The sequence below is a fragment of the Styela clava genome, chromosome 4 (assembly GCF_964204865.1).
Source record: "Styela clava chromosome 4, kaStyClav1.hap1.2, whole genome shotgun sequence".
Classification (NCBI taxonomy): domain Eukaryota; kingdom Metazoa; phylum Chordata; class Ascidiacea; order Stolidobranchia; family Styelidae; genus Styela; species Styela clava.
In genome coordinates, this window is record NC_135253.1 from 7,961,830 (window position 1) to 7,982,357 (window position 20,528).

The 20,528-nt window shown below is 33.9% G+C and overlaps 2 protein-coding genes across 2 annotated transcripts; both read left to right on the forward strand.

Moving 5' to 3' along the window:
- The first annotated feature begins 40 nt into the window (after positions 1 to 40).
- Positions 41 to 14,500, forward strand: LOC120326770 (integrator complex subunit 7-like). Its single transcript, XM_078111456.1, has 23 exons — positions 41 to 241; positions 1,376 to 1,505; positions 2,025 to 2,171; positions 2,893 to 3,077; positions 3,471 to 3,541; positions 3,700 to 3,828; positions 4,095 to 4,229; positions 4,593 to 4,698; positions 5,134 to 5,366; positions 5,980 to 6,038; positions 6,613 to 6,714; positions 7,139 to 7,256; positions 7,564 to 7,710; positions 8,154 to 8,375; positions 8,808 to 9,026; positions 9,789 to 9,892; positions 10,130 to 10,189; positions 10,691 to 10,769; positions 11,228 to 11,314; positions 11,976 to 12,074; positions 12,384 to 12,650; positions 13,490 to 13,580; positions 14,256 to 14,500. The coding sequence occupies exons 1-23, from the start codon at positions 187 to 189 to the stop codon at positions 14,405 to 14,407; spliced, it is 2,997 nt and encodes a 998-aa protein (XP_077967582.1). The 5' UTR covers positions 41 to 186; the 3' UTR covers positions 14,408 to 14,500.
- Positions 14,501 to 15,594: 1,094 nt separating this feature from the next.
- LOC120326799 (dynein regulatory complex protein 8-like) lies at positions 15,595 to 19,193 on the forward strand. Its single transcript, XM_039393153.2, has 4 exons — positions 15,595 to 15,783; positions 16,707 to 16,838; positions 17,546 to 17,651; positions 18,126 to 19,193. The coding sequence occupies exons 1-4, from the start codon at positions 15,753 to 15,755 to the stop codon at positions 18,349 to 18,351; spliced, it is 495 nt and encodes a 164-aa protein (XP_039249087.2). The 5' UTR covers positions 15,595 to 15,752; the 3' UTR covers positions 18,352 to 19,193.
- The last annotated feature ends 1,335 nt before the right edge of the window (positions 19,194 to 20,528 follow it).

Below are 20,528 nucleotides of genomic sequence, written 5' to 3' on the forward strand. Positions count from 1 at the left end.
TTTTTCTCTTTCAATTATAACACGTGATTTCACGATACCTGCACGCATGACTTCACTCAAGACGATTGCTCGTGGCGAGAGGATCTACTTAGCACATCGCATTTCGCTAGCCATTCTGTAAACAGGCTTCCTCTTTTCCTTTGAATATTTTGGCGTCTGCCTATCATTACAAATCATAAGTCAATCATGATGGACGAACAAAATCAAGATGCCAACTCGGCGCTCATGGAACTTGATAAAGGTAAGCCTGCTTGTAATAATCTACTCTTAGGTCAGTAGTACAATGAATACAACATATGAACAAATAAATAACATAAAATAATTTATTTGAACTCGCCATCGTACAAAAAATGGCATAATAAGGTTTTAACATGGCATAAAAGTAAAATTCTATTGTTAATATATTTGCCTACTGTTTGTATGCTTACGTTTTGGATTGTTTTGATTTATGTTTATGTAACAAAATAGAATAATGGATACATAACATGGGCAATCTCACTTGTGACTGTATGACCATTTACACAATATTGAAAATAGTATATATATCAGTATATCAGTACCGGGTATATCAGTATATGGAGTTATTTTACTTGTTTCTGTGCAAAAATAGTCTGTTCCTACTGTCCTATATTAGCAATTCACTGGCAGACTGGTAAGTGTAAAGAGTTAGATATAGGATAGGATTTACTTATTTATCCTGGGGGAGAGCAAAGTCAATAAAACGGCTTAATCCATTGATGAACCACAGCCTCCCGTTCGGTTACCAGTCCATGTCGAATATGGGATTAGTCAGTCAGGTATTCGTTTTTCGATGCATGAACTTGATGGTGGAGGAAGCTGTACCGACCACCATTCCATCCCCCGCAAGATTCGAACCTGAGAATCCACGCAGAGCAATCAGAGCATATCAGTAATGCTTAGCACGAAGCGCCACACCGCCGAGCCATGAATTTTTGCTATCTTTTAATTTATGTAACATAACATATGGTGTGGCAAGTAATTTTTATTTATTTATTTTTTATTAACTACCAGTATGTAATTTTTCATGTTCCCTTTACTTAATAACTTCTATATGGTTGTGTGTGTGGGTGCGTGTGAGCGTGTGTGAAATATTTCAATTATTTTAGGTGAGTGAACACGTACCACATCTTCTTGGCAAAACCTTCCATCTTATATACATTCTGTACGTTTTAAACCTTATCTAAGGTTTTGTTCGCTCTCCTGATTTCATAATCAGTTTTTATTTATTTATTTTTAGCATTCATTTTATTGTTTTGCTGATTATGGAGTCGAAATAAACTTATACTTATACTTATATAACAGTACCACAGTATCCTGATATTCAAATATTATTTTATTCAATATTCTTTCAAAGGTCTTCGTGCTCAAAAAGTTGGCCAGCAATGTGAAGCAATTGTTCGATTTCCTGGATTATTTGAGAGATTTCCATTCCCAATTCTTATCAACTCTGCATTCTTGAAGCTGGCAGATGTGTTTCGTGTTGGGTAAACATCAGATTCCTTATCAGAAATGAATATTTCTTAAAAATAAATTTGGTTAAGGCTATAGACTAATTGTGTTAGTAAAAACGGTAGCGTAAAGCAGCCTTTTTTATTAATGATGATCAAGCATTTGAAGTAATGAAAATAGGTATGCACTGATACAGTCATGAAGAATTATGAAATGTGTAGCAATTTTATTTGACATGTGTAAATCAACATATGTATTTATATATATAGGCCTACTATAACTGAATCTCTTCATATATTTCCCTCAAGCATCGTATTTTGATACTTGATGTTAGATGAAGCGCAGTCAATCTATTGTCGTATTCAGGTTTTCAGTTTGAATCTTGATTAATAAAACATTAGGGTTTTTATCATTTCTCTAAAAGCATATTTGTCACGAAGTAGGTACAGTTTTTGTTAGTTCGAACAAATCGCAGCGATCATTTTTATGTATATACTTATGGATAGAAATTCTCGGTTTTTAAACATCGACAAACTGACAAATTATTTTTTCAGGAATAATTTTCTTCGTCTTTGTATACTTCGAGTGTCTCAGCAAAGCAATAAACATCTTGATAAAATTCTCAACATAACAGAATTTAGAAGAAGAATTTCTGTAGTTATTCATAGCAATGATCCATATGCAAGAGCAATAACTTTAAGGTTGGTTTTCTAAAAATGAGTTCCTCAACCTTGTTCTACCAGACCGACTATCGCATACAATCTCAATATTTTTTTTTTGTTCATTTTTGTTGCAATTAGGATCTTAATCTATTCATTGTGAACCATTAGTAGGCCTATTTCGAAAGCTGGATCAATACAATTATATTCCTTACCAAATGTATTTCATCATGCTAACTACTTATATTTCACTACTCATTTTTTATTTTATTTAATATGATGCTCACACACTTTGTTCGCTCTTAGCAAGGCTCTTTACGAGCTGCCACTGATCTCTAACAATATTTGGGAGGACCGGGATCTTTCTGACTTGTAATTGCCTGATCAATTACCAGTGGCGTAGCCAGAGGGGTGGTTTTGCGGGTCGAAACCCCCCTTTTGAAATGTAAAAAAAATAAAATCTTTTTTCTGTATCATAGATAGCAATTTTTCGTAGCTTTAAATGCTTTTTAGACCCTCAAGACTAATAAAAACACGCGTATTCTAGAGTCGATTAGTCCCGCTAGCTGTTTCGATCTAACTTGCCAAATAAAAATTTCAGAACCCCCCCCATGAAAATTTCTGGCTACACCCCTGTTAATCACCCTGGTGGACCCCTGTCAATCACCCTGGTGTAGATGTGTGTGTGCGTGGGGGGTGAGATGAGATTTGAATTAGCCAATTTCAATTACCGGTAGCTGTTAATGACTTGGTAATTTTTCAGGATGCTGGGCAGTATTGCTTGTATAATAAGTGATGAAAAAAGTGTTCACCACAGTATAAGACAAGGTTTGGATTCGCATGATCGTGTTGAGCAGGAAGCTGCAATATATGCAACTATTCAATTTGCTTCACATTCGGGGGAATTTGCTACAAGTATTTGCAATAAGATTGCAACAATGTTACAGGGTATGTGCTGTCAACTATCATACATGGATATCTATATAGTGTTTAGAACATTCCAAATTGATGTATTTTTTATCCATCAGTTTTATGACTCAAACTAAATATTCCTATTAAAAAATGGATGTTCATTTTATCATTGTTTCTGTATTTAAAGTTTAGATTTTCTAAGTTCAGCATTGATTATCTGATTTCCACATCAGGAAAGATGCTGGGTATGAGATCACATTATCTAATAAAAGATTGCTTGTGAACAGCCTTGTATGGAGTGAAGGCATGAAACAGTTCATGTTAAAGTCGACCAATCAAATCTCTCATATTATATTGTAGCTAATTATTTAGCCCCTATGTATTACCATGTTTGGTTTTGAAACTCCTTAAAAATTTACTACTTCACAGGGCTGTCAACACCGCTTGAAATTAAACTGAAGTTAATTCCGGTTCTTCAGCATATGCATTATGATGTCCAGGTATATTTCTCATAAATATTTTCAATAATACACAGTTCATGCTGGAAAGTGGCCGAAATGTAACAGGTGTTATAATCACCACAATCAAAGACAATTTTTTCCTAATATTTAGTTTTGTGTAATGTTGTATTACCTTTGTTTAATGTTATTCTCGTAAGGTTTCATCAAAATCAAGAGCTGTCTTGAAAGATTTGTTGCCTGCCTATCCTGCACAAGATTTTGTTGTGACAACTTTAAACACATTGACAAGCTTATCAATGCATTCTTTAGTTGATGTTCCATCACAGGTAAGAATACCAAGTAAGCAACTTCTGGTTGTATACCTGACTAGCTTGCTTTTTTAAATTGATATCTAGATAGACTGTCTGGAAGACTAGTGTTTTAGATCAATTGGAATTATTTGCATGATTAGATGATTCGAAACTTTTTTCTTTGGTTGACTAGTGACCAGCGGCTACACGAAGAAGCTAGTATAGACTACACCAACTAACTAACAATTTTTATTGCTGTCAAATTAAATTCATATAATTTATGCATTGATATATATTTTCAGGTTTCCCTTCTTCTGCAATATTTGAGATGTGATCCAAGAGAAGCAGTTAAAACTGTCACTCTACAAAATTTGAATATGCTTGCTAAGTCTGGCCCACATCTTTGGTCAATAGAAGACACTAATGAACTTTGCAAGGTAGCTTTCGTTCTCAGAGACACACATACTTGCTTAGATGTAGAGAAGACTTATCTCTAAGTAAAGTGAATGGTGAACACTGGAATTCCAAGAAAATACTGAAACTGTATAGAATTATGGTGATGCATAACATGCCAATAAATGCTGTTTAGCGCTTGAAGCAGTTTCATTATTAAAATTATTCTATCTTGTCATGATTCTTAGTGCTCATTTATTATTGTTTTAATTTAACTTTGTAGATAATGTTTTTGATATAGATATTCAAATAATATTTATGCGCATTTAGCACAGAATAGACATTTTTATACAATTCCATTGATGCTTTTATTGTGTGGGTATAAGCATTTTGATTTCTTTTTTCAGGCTTATTCATTGTCAGCAATGCAATCGTCATTAAAAGGAGCTATACTTCAAGTACTTTGTACATTGGCTAGTGGCAATACAGTGTTACACTTGAATCTTAGCGATGGTAAATATTGTTTTATATATCCTGTTGATAATGATATCTGAAGTGCCCTCTAACTAATTGATTTTATTGTCATCATTAGAATTATTCAACTAAAGTTGAATTCAAAATTTACAAATAATTATTTAATTTACTTGGTCTTTGGCGTAAGCAAGTCTCTATGTAAGCAACCACTCACTAAACTACTAGGTTTAGGGCAAACATTACAAGACTATAATAAATCTGTTTGAGTGACTAATTGGGCATGTCGTTTTAGGCACAGCTATTATGGCAAAGGCCTTTTTGGCGGTAAATAATTATCTTGTCGAAAATTTGTGTTTTCATTTTTATGTGCCTGTTTTTGTTTTTCAATAAAAGTTTTAAAATTTGAAAACCCTATGCTAGGGATGGATCATTATAGTCCTAATGTTTTAGTTTTTAACATCTTTTTTTAAACAGGTAGCGATCTTATCAATCTATGTAGAAAATGTTGTTACGACAGAGATGTACGACAAGCAGCATTAGCAAGTAGATTACTAGCTATGCTTGCAACTCATGCTACACAATCTGACCAAGGATCAACTGCTTTACAAAGTGAATTATTACAAGAGTCAGCTGATGCTGTAGAATCATTGTTGTTCATTCTTGCTCCATCTAGTGATTATTCTTCTAAAGATAAATCAACATTAGAAGTAAGGCTTTCAAATGAGTTCGTTTGAATGGAATTTAGAATCCAAAATGGGTTACTGAAATTTTTAATGTACTTATTTCCAAGGGAAGATAATATATAGTTAATAATAATAATAAGAGTTATCCTTTTGACCTGGGTTATTGAAATTCACTGCCTGAATATGATTTTGACTTAATCACGTTCACACACCTGAAACATATAGCTGGTTAATTAATCCCACACCTAACATGGTCTGGTAATCGGACGAGAGGCTGTGGTTTGCCATACAATTAAGCTATCTTAACGGATAAATATGAAAATTCTAACTCATACTACTCTCCAAGGGTAAACTTTTCTAATATAAATTATTGGATTCAATCATTTCGAATACCAGTTTCATGAAGATAGTTGGAATTTGGTACAAAGTAAGTTTCATGCATATAAAAATGTGGATTCATTTTGACTACAGTTTGAAAGGAGTGATTGGGTGTTTTTTAGTAAGTTGAATCAATTGTTGGAATTTTATCTCTCAATACAACATGTTTGGCATTTTAAATGGTCTTTTACTTTGTTCCTGTTGTCATTTCAATAATATTGACTTTGGCCATTTATTCTGATGTTCTTGTTTATTTTAGATAGTTCTTCCAGCAATTAGTGAACTTTGTCAAGTTTGTGATGCTGAAGTTGTTATAAGGTGATATATATTATTATTTTTTGTTTTCTTTTATTTTCATTAAAAATCAGCAGTTGGTACATCATGTTAAGTGTTAGAAATACACTTGCCATCGCACCTCTGCTCGGGTTTGCAGGTTCGAATCATCGTAGCGTGTATAGGAAGTATAAAATGATTGGAAACGCATAGGAAAATAAAAGGATTGACAATAACTACATAATTTGGGGACTGGGAGTCATGTATCAGATGGTCGGTTACAGCTTCCTCCACCATCAAGTTCATGCATCTGAAAACTAATAACTGGCCAACGATTCCCATAACCGAATGGAGTGATATGATGAAGTCGACCTATCGGCTTGTCTCTTCTCTAGTTTAAATATGAGAATCCTACTCTAAAATATTACAAAACATATTAATTATTCAACGGATCCAATTTGAACTATAATGAGTGTTTTTATATTTGAATCATTTTTATTTCAAACAAAGCTGTTATATAGAAATATATTAACAAGATCATGGGAATTCATGTTCACTTGAGAAAGAATTTGTGATTGGGGGTTTTTCCAAAATATATCTTTTGCCAATTTATTTCCAGGTTGATAGAAGTTGTTGTGAGCTTACTAACATTGGATTGCCAACCTGATGGAGATGTTGCTTCAATGTTATGTGAAATACTGGCTTCAATTGCTTCTAAGAGGTATGAAAACGCGAATAAAAATAAGTGATAGAAAATAGCTGTTTTGCGTTGTCAATTGTGCAGTACAGATGAATCATTCCATTTCGAAAGTCGCAACAATGCAGAATACCATGATCAGTAGATAAGTTTTTTCTTCTTTGGAGCTAAGCTGGCCAAACTGATGTTTTACTATTTAAAGGGTGTCTGATATATATTTATGTGTAATATATTGCATCCAAAATACTGTTTCTACATGAACCTAGTTTGGAATATTGAAACATCTCATAAAAAGGATTGGTACATGACCTGTGGCGTGCATCCCGTTATTGTTAATTTTAGTTTAGTCATCTTTGATGTTGGGATTTTCAATCATTTGTTCAGTAAATTCCATTGTATGTCCATAATCTTTTGATTATTGAAATCGATACTATATATTTTTCTTCAGCAAAAAGCCAGATCTTTTGAAGAAATTTTCATCAAATCTGATAGAACTTTTGTCAAATGTTGTTGAAACTGTGGATGATAGTTCAGAACGAAGTTCTTCTAACTTACAGAAAGTTATTGTAAGATTCCTATTTTTTATGTTTGCCATTTTTAAAATATTCACACTTAGGCATAGAAATGTTCATCATAGATCATAGATGTTTATCATAGATTTTTGTCAGATCGAGTATGACAGCATTTCTGTGACCTCGGGTTGGGAAACACTTCACTAGTGGTTTTGTGTGCGTAGGAAGGATGCTATACCAAGAATAAAGATTAGTAGCCTATTCTGCCTGTCCAATCTGAGTCAGGCAACACCGCCACCAAATGTATTTGCGAGGTTTGACAATATATTTTTAGTTTTTATGTTAATTCATGTCTTTTTAGACTCACATATGTACATTGTTGTTTCTATCAAATCAATCGTTCAACGAAGCTGACCTTGGTGAAAGAATTCTTGACATTATAACTGATACTGAGTCTGCAGCAAATAAATGGACTTGGTACAGAGTCGCAAGACAAGCATCTAGACTGGTATAATTTCTGATTTTTAGTTTTTCTCTGTGTAGTTAGTTTGGTTAACACTCACTAACATGGATTATCTCAATGCTTTCGATCTGAAATAGAAGTATGATATTGTTGCATTGCTTTTGGTGTCATTCAGGTCATATCAAAGAAGTTTTGAGAAAGTTCAATGTGATCTATGGTAAATGTTCCTAGCTTGGATTGGTTCTATGTCATATTATAACAAAAATGCCATGAAATCAAATTACAAGCTATGGTGTAAAATAGACGTGAACAGTCACCGTGCATTGTTTTTTTAATCTTGTCGAATAAGAGTCGTAGAGCTCATCAGAAATAAAGAATATTTTTGGAAATTGGAGTACACTACTTTAAATCACATTTCCAAAATAAAGAATTCAAGTAAAGATGTGTCATCTTTTTACGTTTTGTAAGCAAATGTTGTTTTTATTTAGGGTGAACATAATCTTGCCAGCAAACTGTTCCTCAAACTTTCTTCAGCTGTTGCATCAGAACAATATTACTTTTGGTTGAGTGCTCTACACCAGTTTGAACTCGCTGAATCTGGTTTACTCTCAGTTTCCTCAAAAACAAAGAAGGATGCAACTTCTTTATTTACTCCAACTGTTTTATTCGAAGCTTCTCAGCATTATCAGCAAGGCTTGACTGCACTGAGTGTAAGTGACCTTTTATTTATTTCAGTTTTGCAATAACGTATGTAGAGTATATAGACCACAAAAATGTTCTATTTTTGGTATTTTCTATCAGGATAAAACAAAGGTCTTTGTGAAATTTTGAAAATATAAAATGTAATGGAATTATTGTATACATATTCACATCTTGCCTAATTCTCCATGTCAATTTTGTGGCTTGGAATAATATACAGTGATGTAATAAAAGCATGCTTTCCTATCACCTTTTAACGTTTTAATTTTTGTGGCACCCTGATATGCTATTTGGGTCATCACTAAACCCCTGTTAACAATTATTCGAAAACACTTATTATTCGACTTTCCAATTACTTGAAATGAATCAGAAGTAGGACCTGGGCTTTAAACCCGTTTTTTTACTATTCCATGGCCTTATCAATTATCATTGTCTCTTTTAAGGCTGCAGTGAGTCCAGATCATCCTTTGCATTTTCAATCCAGATTTGTAAAGTTACGATGTGATACATTACTTGCCTATTCACAACTTTTGATGACTTGCCAGCAAATTCATTTGTCACCACCACCTGCCATTGCAGATTCCAGCTCTGATCAGTCAGGAATGTCATCAAATATAAAAGATGAAATTGTCGCTTCAAGATGTGGAGTCTTAAGCAGTCAGGTCAGAATATATAAAAAATATGGATAATAAAACAAATTTATTTTTGTATAATTTTTGCGATAAGTTGAACAAAAAAGTTATTACAAACACATAGAGAACATGCTTTGGCATCATCAATGATAGGTTGCCCATAAACTTTGAAATATTACAAACACATAGGGCACATGCTCTGGGCATCATCAAACTGAAACTGTGTTTGGGCAGGAATTTTATGGCAATGATCACACTTAAAAATCTCAATGGGTATTGAGCTGACATGGGAAAAATATGGCCCAGGGCCAAATCTGACCTGTTGGGTAATTTAATCTGGCCTTCCCGATGCTGCCACAACCAAGGTAAAACCAAATTTCAATGTTTCAGCTGAAAACTCACATTTACATGGCGGCCAGTCTAGGTGGGCAAAATTTTTTGGCCTGTGGTTCAAAAACCTTGTCACCCCTGGTATGGAGCCATAGCTGGAGCCACAGTTCGAATATACTGTGAGTTCGGCACTGGAGCTGGAGCCGAAGCCACTGATTTCGAACCATCTCCCCAACCCTGGTCTTCTTCTTGTGTCTTGGCATGTTCATTCTGTAGATGAGATCATGGTCTCTTCAAATGATCATCTGATTCCTATTTAGGACATCTCATGGTTTGAACTTGCAGAATACATAGCGTGAGTTGCCATCACTTTCCCCAGCGCAATGACAGCCTTGAATATGGCATAGGAATCAATCGAAATAGAAAAACAATTTATTTTTCATAAGGTTTTTTTATTTTTAGTTGAAACATTGTGCTGGAGAATTTATAGCAATAGCTAACAGATATGGAGATCTTCACTTAACATCATTTGATGCTGATCCATCTACGCTTGCAAATATTGATATGTATCCTTTACTTGCTTTGGAACAAGTTTATAAATTTTAAATTTTTAAGTATTACGAATTTGTAACGAAGTGTTGAGAATTTGAGATGGAATTTGGCTGCATTTCTAATCATTTTATGACAGAATAATTTAGCTAGAATTGGACAAGAATGCGCATGCCTTTATTAGCATTCAAGTCGAGAGAGATAGAAATTTTAATATAAATGAATTCATATTTTTCCTGACTCAACATTTACAGATTGCAGCGTAGTTGTTCAGTATTGTCGCATGCTATAGAACTTCTTGCAAACTGTAGAGGGTGAGTGTGTTTTATAAAATGATAAAATCATGATTCATATGATAAAATTTGCCATTACATCTGTTATGAAATATAGAATATTTCCAGATTCTATCACAAAGAAATTTCCAGTCTATGTAGGCTTTCTATATATATCTGGAGCAAAAAAACGGGATAGTGCAGATTTGGCAAGCCAAACTTGGTTTAACATTTTTATACCAATGTTGGTAGATTATGGCCATCAAAATTATAATGGTCTTCGCTTCAAATGTTGGAAATTTTTCTTCAACTCATTAGAAAACTTTCACCTTATTTTTGATATTCTGATGATTCAACGACACAGAAGTTGCGTGTTAAATGAACGTATGGTTCATACCTATTATGACATATTAATTTCACTCTCTATCGTTATCTGAACTAGTGAAGTATTAACATAAAATAAATATTTTTTTATAATAAATATATATATTTTCCATATATTTCAACCTAAACATCATAGTATTTTATTTATTTACATTTCAGACAAGAAGCCACATCGATAAGAAGGGTTGGCTCTTTCAGTAAAGATTTATCAATAGAAAGAGATAATTATAATACCACAGTAAGTAGTTTTGTGAGTGGAATATGAAAAAACATCATGAGCATATAAGTCTGGAAATAAATAAGCTCTGGTTTAAATGTTGGTTGATAGCTAATCATAGGTAGATTGGTGACTGCTAAGCAGTAGAAATGTGAGTTACCTTTTGATGGCAATTCGGAGTTTTCATATTTATCCCACGGAAAGGAAAGGCGACAAGATAACTTAATTACCGGTATATGGTGTACCACTGCCTATCGTCCCGTCACCAGTCCATGTTGGGTATACCGTATGGGATAAGTTAGCCTGTTATTAATTTTTTCGGGATTGCGGTCACCAGGGCAAACCCAGGGGGCATTAGTGGGTCGCTCTTTTGAAATGTAAAAAAAAATTTTTTATGTATCATACATAGCAATTTTTTAGCTTGAAATGCTTTTTAGACTAGCAAAACTCTTGAACGAATTCTCATTCATTTTTTTCAGGTTTTACTGGAGACATTCGATACAATCATGTCAAAATTGGATAAAGTATTTCGTAGTTCTGCATCTTCATCTTCATTCAGCAATATAGTGAGTGGATATTATAGTTTTAACCTTTCATTTGGTCTGTCACATCATTTATTGATGACTTTGTATTTACTTTCTATCTATAATATATTTTGAATTTGCATTGTGATTCTGGATTTATATATTTTATCTCTACGAACGCAGTCAAAAATTTGACTCAATCTGATAAATACAGTTTTGTCTGTTTGCCGTTTATTTTTTTTGCAATTGTAGTTTTGAAGGCCAACTTATTTACTTGTCAAACACTATCTCGAAACAAGTCATGTTCGGGTCGTGGCAAATGATATCCGAATAAAACTATGAACATTGACGAGAATATTTGTGTAGAAAAATGTTATTGCTATATACCAATATTGAAGAGAAAGAAAAACATTTTCAATACAAGGAGTTAACTTGTTAATTGTTATAAATATCAGATTAATACGTCATAGGTAATTGAATTTGTTTATGGTTTCCAGCATAAAATTAGTTCCTTAGAAAAGTGTCAATCTTTACTGTTTATGTGAACTTTAATTATGCACTTCCTTTTTGCTTATGGAGTCTACCTTTCATGGCTCAATATGTATGGACATATGATATTCAATGCTAATTTCATATATTGGGCCTGGCTTGAATATGTATTGATGAATGGTAACATATTTGCCAAAACTTTTTTTTTTCACAGCACGCAGACTGCATTCTTCAATGTGCATCTCTTTTGCTTTCAATTCCAATTTCCTATCCGAGATACTTCTATCAGAGCTTACAAACAACTACAATAAAGGTATGAGAAATATTTTAAATCGTTCTCGACTTGTTCTATGTCGAGTAAACAATTTGATTTACATGTCACTACATACAAAAGATAATATTGGTAGTTAATATGAAAAATAATGAACCTGTAATTAATTAGTTTTCATATTATGTTCTATGCTCATATCTTGCATTTTTAAAAAAAAAAAAAATTTTTTTTCAAAAATAGATGTTTTGCGATTTCTACTTGTGTAAGTTAATGTGCGATGTATTGTTTTGTATATAACCATTTTTTTTTAAATTTGATGAATACTGACATGTTTTTTAAAATTTTTCTAAGCTTGCTATATCACCAAGTCAGCGATCGCCTAATGATCCGGTTACTGTTGATGTGTGTGAGAGGTTAGCTCTCAAAATTGAAGGTGTGATAAGACATGGTGGACCTGGTGGTACTACATTGGGAGAAGCAGACAAAGCAACAAGCAAGAGTGGTTTTGGTAATAATGGAAAAGAAAAACGTTGTGCATTTCGGCATGTTTCTGAAATCAAATTATCACTAAGAACTAATCAAGCTCAACAAGGAAGGCAAGCATCTATGAATGTCAAGGTGAGTTTTGTCAACTTTTTGAGTGGTCATGATGTCTTAACCAATTTGCTTGGACTGAACTTGGACTAAATCATGTATATTTTTTTTTCATTAACAATGAATTGGTTCACTGTTTTTAGTTAAATTACTTCTGCACTATTGGTACTCACCAATACAGTGAGTGATACTTTTTTAATCAAAAGTCATGGGAAATTTGCGATGTCTAATTATTTTTGAAGTAATTTTACATAACAAAGGTAATACTTGTACCCAGTGGTGGGATTCAAATTCTTTGTCACCCGGTTCCATCACACAAATTCAGCCGGTTCTGTTACAAAAAATCATGTTTTTTTCAGTAATGCTAACCGGTTCGCTGATCTCATAAAATTCTGTGAGACGGATCTATAGAATCGGTGCGAACCGGCTGAATACCACTACTGCTTATACCTGAGATGTCAGCTAGTGGTCAAAATAAATCATAACCAGTAACCATCTAAAGTCATTCAGTCGATTAACCAACCCCAGTGAAGCGTTATAAGAGGCAGTAAATGTCGCCTACATGATTCCTCCAAGGCAAAAAAATTATTTTAGTCATCAATACATGTATACTAACTTATACTTCATAACATTCCAGATCAGATCAAAGGACTGAACATATCAGAAATAACAGTTTATTTTTAGTCCATACCAAAAAAAATGACTGATACCGACTTACATCGGTACTTCTTTAACTTGTATATGTACAATTCTATTTTACATTCGTTTTCTTAGAATAAAAAAGTTCTTGTTTCAAAATAATTTTCGTAAAGTGATCTTCAATCATTTCTAAACAAATTTAACAAAGAATAACATTTTTACAGCTCTCTGATTCCGGAAATTTTCTTGAAGAAACAGTGAAACCACACAATGATTATTTCAGCACACAATTTTTACTCTCTTTTCCTGCTTTGGGTGAGAAACCATCTTCATCTACTTTGTGCTGACTTAAATTCTCAGTTTATAGTTGAAAAATATTCACAGACCCTTCAATTTGTTTTACAGTTAATCAACCCTCAAAATAAAAAATTAGTCAAAAATTTTATTGGACACCTTGTCGAATTGAAAATATTACGATAGACCAGAATATTCCAATCATATTATGACAATTTTTTTAAATTTTTTTATTGAGGGTAAGAGTGTTGATTTATGTTGTAATGGCCTGCCTGACTTGTACTGTTTTAGCAGACAACTAATCTGGGCTATGTCAGTAGTGATATGAGCAGTGGGATTAAGGGGGTTTGCACAGGTTTGTGTGAGCCTGTTATTGGAATGTAAAGATAATCGACAATCCTGTTTTCTTGTTATTATAGCTATAAGTTCGGCATGGTTTTCTAAAATGAGTGAAATAAGAGAACCTGTTCCTGAAATTTCGAATCATTTCATATAAGCTATATGATTTTGTATATCAGCAAATAGTTGCATGGGAAATCTGTGCCAGCTATTGTCCTCACAGCAGCAGAGAATTATATTTGACACTTTGACAGCCTTTTCTTAATGTACTTATGTCAATACTTTCATATGTACAATATAAAAATTTGCAAAACTGTCATAAATGCATAATTGTATTTCACTTGTTTTCTAATCAAGGCAATCATAATATCATTGTTGAATCGAGTTTGATAGACGAACATGGAATGTGTTGGAAGTGTGGACCAACTGAGTCATTGACAGTACGAAGTTTGGATGATTCTATAAGAGTTAAAAATCTGATTCAACAGAGTCAGGGATCTCATAAATAGTCTTCATCTATTGTTGGAAAAACTAGCCTGTCTTTGCTAAACTATTGTGTTGCGACATCTTACGATATCTACTGCAATAAACTAATACAACAATTTGTTTTGTATGTCTGAATGAATTGAAGAGATGAAGTCAAACCTATTTTTGTAGGCTACAGCACCAGAAATCAAATACTTTGCACTACAGTCTTTAATGTCTGTACTGTAACAAGTCTATGATATTTTCATATAGTGCTCTGATTACACTGTGTGGGTTCGGATCCTGTGAGGTATAATTATGTGCGAGAGGATTGCTGGACTCCTCGTTTCCGTAGGGTGGTTCATGTAACTGCTGGTCGGTTACGGCTTCCTCCACTATCAAGTTCATGCATCTGAAACAAATAATTGGCTAATTAACCCCGTACCCAACATGGACTGGTAACTGAACAAGAGGCTGCGATTTCCCATATGATTAAGCTGTCTTATCGGCTTTCTTATTCTGTGTGAAATCTATATATCCTATGCCCTAGAATGGGTTCCTATGATTCCAATATCTCGTTTTAAGATGTTCGTTTTTAAAGTCTTTGTTTCGATCATCAGTTTTGTGGTTTTACTGTTTAATAAAGGATTTTCATAGCTTTAACAGGGGAGAGGTGGGTGATAAGATGAATTATTTATTTGCTTAATCGAATAATGACAGTCTACCAGTTGATTGCTCCACATGGCGAAAGAAGGCCTAATATTAGTATACCAATGATTATGTTTCCACAGATTTCCTGCGAACTTTTACAAAATAATCGTAGATGCAATGAAAATGGTATTCCTAATGCGCAGGACAATGTAGTTCCACTTCGTGTTTTACAACCTCTTAAACAACTACAATTTAGTAAATGGATAGATTTTGTGTCTACCGATCTTGTGTATATATTTAAAATATTGAAGTAACTTTTAGTCGTATGTCGAGATATGGGGAGCATGATATCCGACTGCAATACATGGTCTCGCTTATTTAACATTGAATATTGTTTGTTTCAGGCGGCAATAGATCATAACAAAATTATTTTAAATGTTGCGAAGAAACGTATCATGAGCCATGAACATTTATGCAAACATATTTGAAGTTTTAATATCGTATCAAAAATTATCCGGATTAGTCCCAACAGACGCCTGTTACTACCACTACTAGCCGATGATTGTTATGGCGACCGTCATGAAACGCTGACCCTGGCATCAACAAAATATTACGAATAAGATGGCGCTTATGGAATGAGCCCTTTATGTTGTTACTCCAGATTTTTCTGTAATATTGGTTTATACGACTGGCTACTGAGTATATTATCTGATTTGTAGCATCGAAAATTCTAGCGCAATGACTGATTCCGGGGAAAAAGAATCGGCAGGTAAAACAAGTTTCACTGAAAAGCTTTGATCGCAACAAATTATGTAATCCAGTAATCGAACTTGATTTAATCTTACACTATTGCTGGTAAATTTTCACGGTCTGACTGTCCTAGTACCTATATACCGTAAAACTAGATTTTGTGGCTTTTGCATATTGATCTACAGATCTACAGGATCTAGTAGGCATGCTTAATTACGGTACCGGTAGTCTATGAGATGAAGCAGGTACGGTACCAGTGGTCTACATCAGCAATCCTCTGGATTAATACCATATGGAAACTCAACACTGTATGGCATGTCTGCATGCATGCTTGGTGGTGTGGCAAAATTTGCTAAGCGTTGTGAATACGCTCGCCACCACACCTCCGATCATCATGCTGCCATGCGTGGGTTTGCAGCTTCGAATACTTTGGGGGATAATTATGTGAAAGAAGATTGCTGGAATCCTTGTCACCGTAGGGTGGTTCACATAAATAACTTTTGGTCAATTACAGCTTGCTCTGCCATTAGAAGTCCATAATATGATAAAATAAATAACTGGCTAACTACAAACCAGATGAGAGGCCGCAGTACAGCATATGATCGATCAAGCCGTCCAATCGGCTTTACTCTTCTCAGGATAAATATGTAAATTCTATTCTAGATGAAAAGTGTATTAGATTTTGACAATTTTACCACATAAGTGTTTGAAACAAGGAGCATTCAAATTTTTCGAAGCATCACACACATTATAGAAAACTTTATTTCCTTAATTTGCTGTAGTGAATGTATATATTTTAAGTTAATGTATCTTATAATTTACTGCATATTTTTCGCTATTGCATTTGGAAGTTGAATCCTTTGCCAAACTATTACAAACATGTATATTTAGTGAAAATTATTGAAATATATGTTTAGATTACTGACTTAATTTATATTTCAGAGTCTATGCTGGCAGAAATTGAGAAGAAAATTACAGATGCTTTTGAAATCTTTGACCACGAAGCAAACAAAACAGTTGATGTTAGAGAAATCGGAACAATTGTGAGATCACTAGGATGTTGCCCATCAGAAGGTACTAGTGTAGTTTACTTATGTTTGTATCTTGTATAATTTTTTCCAGTTTCCGTTATTTAAGCTAATAGCCTGTCTACAATTCTGTAATAAAATGTTAGGTAACTATTGGCATATGTGTCGCAGTGGTATGATTTATTTTTGCAAATGTTTCAGACATTCAACTATCAGTAGAGGTTGCGCGTGACTAACTGTCTCAATCTAACGTTACAGAAATACATTTGTGTTAGTGTGCAGCAAGACTCTTGAATTGCATAGTTTTAGACATTGTTGTGATTTAATAAACCGACGATTTGTCATAATGGATGTACAAACTGCTCGGCTCACATTGTTCAACATAACTGTGATATACTTTAGGGATCAATTCAAGCAGTATGATTATTACATTTTGAATAGTCATCAGTGTTCTATTTTCAATTCAGTATGCTAATGCTAATTTATAGAGCTTGCTTTACTTTATACATAATTGTTTGTATGACTTCATGCAAGCTGTCACTTTAATATATTAGCTACTGTGATGAAAGAAATTTACTCTCACATTGTGTGTGAAGTGGTATGTATGAGCCGACAACTGATATCACTGATCTTAAAAAAAACTGAACCTTAATTTCTAACATTCAATGCAAAGTTAAATTGACTGTGATGTCAGGATCTTAATTTTACATTGAATATCACAAATTTATATTAATTGAAACTATGTTGATATAGGAGAGTTGCATGATATGTTGGCTGAGATAGAAGAAGAGGAACCAACAGGTTACATACGCTTTGAGAAATTTTTACCTATGATGACACATGTTTTGATGGAACGGAGGTATGTTGTCGTCGTTAAAAAGATATTCGCTACTTTGTTTCTGGTGACCCCACATAGAATGGATATGCAATAATCTTAAATGTTGCCATTATATATTGATTGTATTTTTTGTTTTTTGACATATAATTGCATCATTAAATTTATCTGTTTTTTTCAGCTATTATATATGTTAATTAGATATTGTTATATTCAGCAACAGAACTATGTTGAACATGAGAGATGGGTGTAAAAAGAGTTTTAATTCAACTTTAATGTTTATTGTCCAACTCCGCGTTATTCCTTGCATCGAGTCTTGTAATGAAGTTCAACAGTTGCGTCATTGTTTTGGATGATATTTGACAAAAAGTTCTTTTAGATCATAGAAATCACAATACAGCATTTGCATGTATTATCAATCATGCTTAAGGTAAAGTAATTTCCCTAGCGACGCAAGTATAAAACAAATATCGCAAAGTATTCTATTTCCACCTCCAGATATAAACCTTCACCTGAAGATCAGTTGCTCAGGGCATTTGAAGTTCTTGATCAGGATAAGAAAGGATGCTTGTCTCAGGAAGAAATCACAAAGTATATGACTGAAGAAGGAGAACCTTTTACACAAGAAGAAATGGACGAATTTCTCTCTGCTGCCGTTGATCCTGATCGTGGCGTTGTTTTATACAAAGACTATGTTTCTTTAATGGCTATTGAGGAAACTTGATTAAATTATAGCGTAAGCTAAAACTACTCCATATTGTAAACCAAAGTATTAAACCTCCAAGTCATTTGTTATTAAAAAAATGATTTAATAAAATTGAAGCTGTTTACTCTTGTTGGCCTTCATAAAAAGGTACTTATTGCTGAATGTTCATAACTTGATGGAATGTATAAATTTTAAATTAACCACATGACTTCCTCAGACATCTTGAAGTTCAACATAAACGGTCAATTTCTAAACAATAGGCAAAAAGAAATTTTACGCCCCGAAAAATAAGTGTCTTACAATTACGTTCCCCCCATTTACACAGGACGAGTAAAAGTACGTATATTAGGGTGTTTATACAACGAGTTTGAAAACATTTCTATGAGGGGAAGATATATTTGTTCTTGTTTAAACCTGGCCCAATCGTTAACTCATAAAAATATTGGCAAAAAGACATACTTCTCTTTTATTTAGAAAAAGATAAACTTAAATTTTCATAATTCACATTCATAATTTTTATTAAATTGCATTCCAATGGGATGGAACAGGCACAAATTGCTATGGAATGGAACAGAAAAATATGTCTCATGGACAAGCCTGGAAATACATCATCAACTGTGTGCATAAAACGTTGCATGAAAATATTCATGTAGAAAATGAAATTGAACAACGTCCTTGTTTGAGGCAAATAACATGCACTATTAACAATAAATGGTTTAAACATTGAAATCCACTATAACTATTCTTATGTACAATCCAAAGAAGAAAGGCTGTGCATCTGATCCTACATCCCTGATCTAACAAAGAACGCATTAGGTTTGGTTACGGGCATCATATTATTGTGCCATAACTACACATGGAGAATACCGAGTTACCGCCGCGATAACAAAAATCCGTAAAACGTGAGGAATTATATATCACAAAACACAACAAAAACGTAAAAAAAAGTCCTAAAATATAGATTCTATTTCACCTCTTCTAGTACGCTGTCACTAAATTCGATATTCTCACCAATCAGACTCTGGTGCTCAAGACGTGTATTCAGACTTACGTTTAGCCGTTTGTAAATCGGTCATGCAGGAATAACAAAACATACTGCTATCATACAGGCAAGCGATGAGGCAAATACAAACGGAAGGAGCCACTCCAAAGATTTCCATATTGTATCTAGATTCTAGATAATGATGTCAGTAGAGATAATGTAATTTCAAATATGAGAAAATCTGAAGTTGTCAGCATACCTTTGTCCATTGAATATGTCGCTTCAATCTTATATATATTCTGCAATTGCGATGTTAGCAAAATTCCCGAAAATAACTGTAAGAGGATACGCAATGGCAAGACAGATGAAACTTTTGTAATGATGTCCAACGACCAATGCCACGGCTATCAACACTGATCCGATCAGAGCTGTCAAAATATATTGAACATATTCATTTCGGAAATATTTATATTTCTGCACCAGATTTGTTAATCGGCCATGGCACCCACTACATTGTTAGTTAGCGCTATTCTACTAAATTCCGTATAATCAATTGTCGTGTAATACGTCTTCGTCTGTGACATCATTGAATGTAGCGAGAAAAAGTGAAGCAATTACAATTTTTGTTAATACAGCCGTTGAACTAGAGAGACAGTGGGCAGCCGAAAGAAAAAGATTTTCCCGATTTCGGTGAATTTCAACAGTAATCTTGCGGTTTTCAAGCAGAATTTGTAAAAGTGATCAATTTTTGGATTCAGTATTCAATAAAATTAGCTCCTGTGATGCACTCGGAGGACTGGGTGGATGATTCGAAATATATAACCAAGCAAAAATGCCTATTAATTGATACGCTCGAGGAGGCCATACACGAACAAATACACTATGAACAACGAGAAAGGTCCGTCTTGTTTCTGATAAACTGTTTCCAGCTTCGGTTGTATCAGATGAATTCAAAATTACATACGGTAATAATATTCTGGCTGCCGCTCCTTATCACAGGGACCACGTTGCCCAAAATACACGAACAACTGTGGCGGTTTCATGCACTGGAAACCAATTGGCATGAAGGGTAATTTGTATCGCAAAGTTTACTGCCGAAGATATTCCGGTGAAAGTTTGTCCGGTCATTAGAATCCATAGGAATTTTCTGAAATGCAAATTGATTCGTATTTTAAAGAAGCCATGTGTGGAAATCTATGTGCCGCTGTGTATG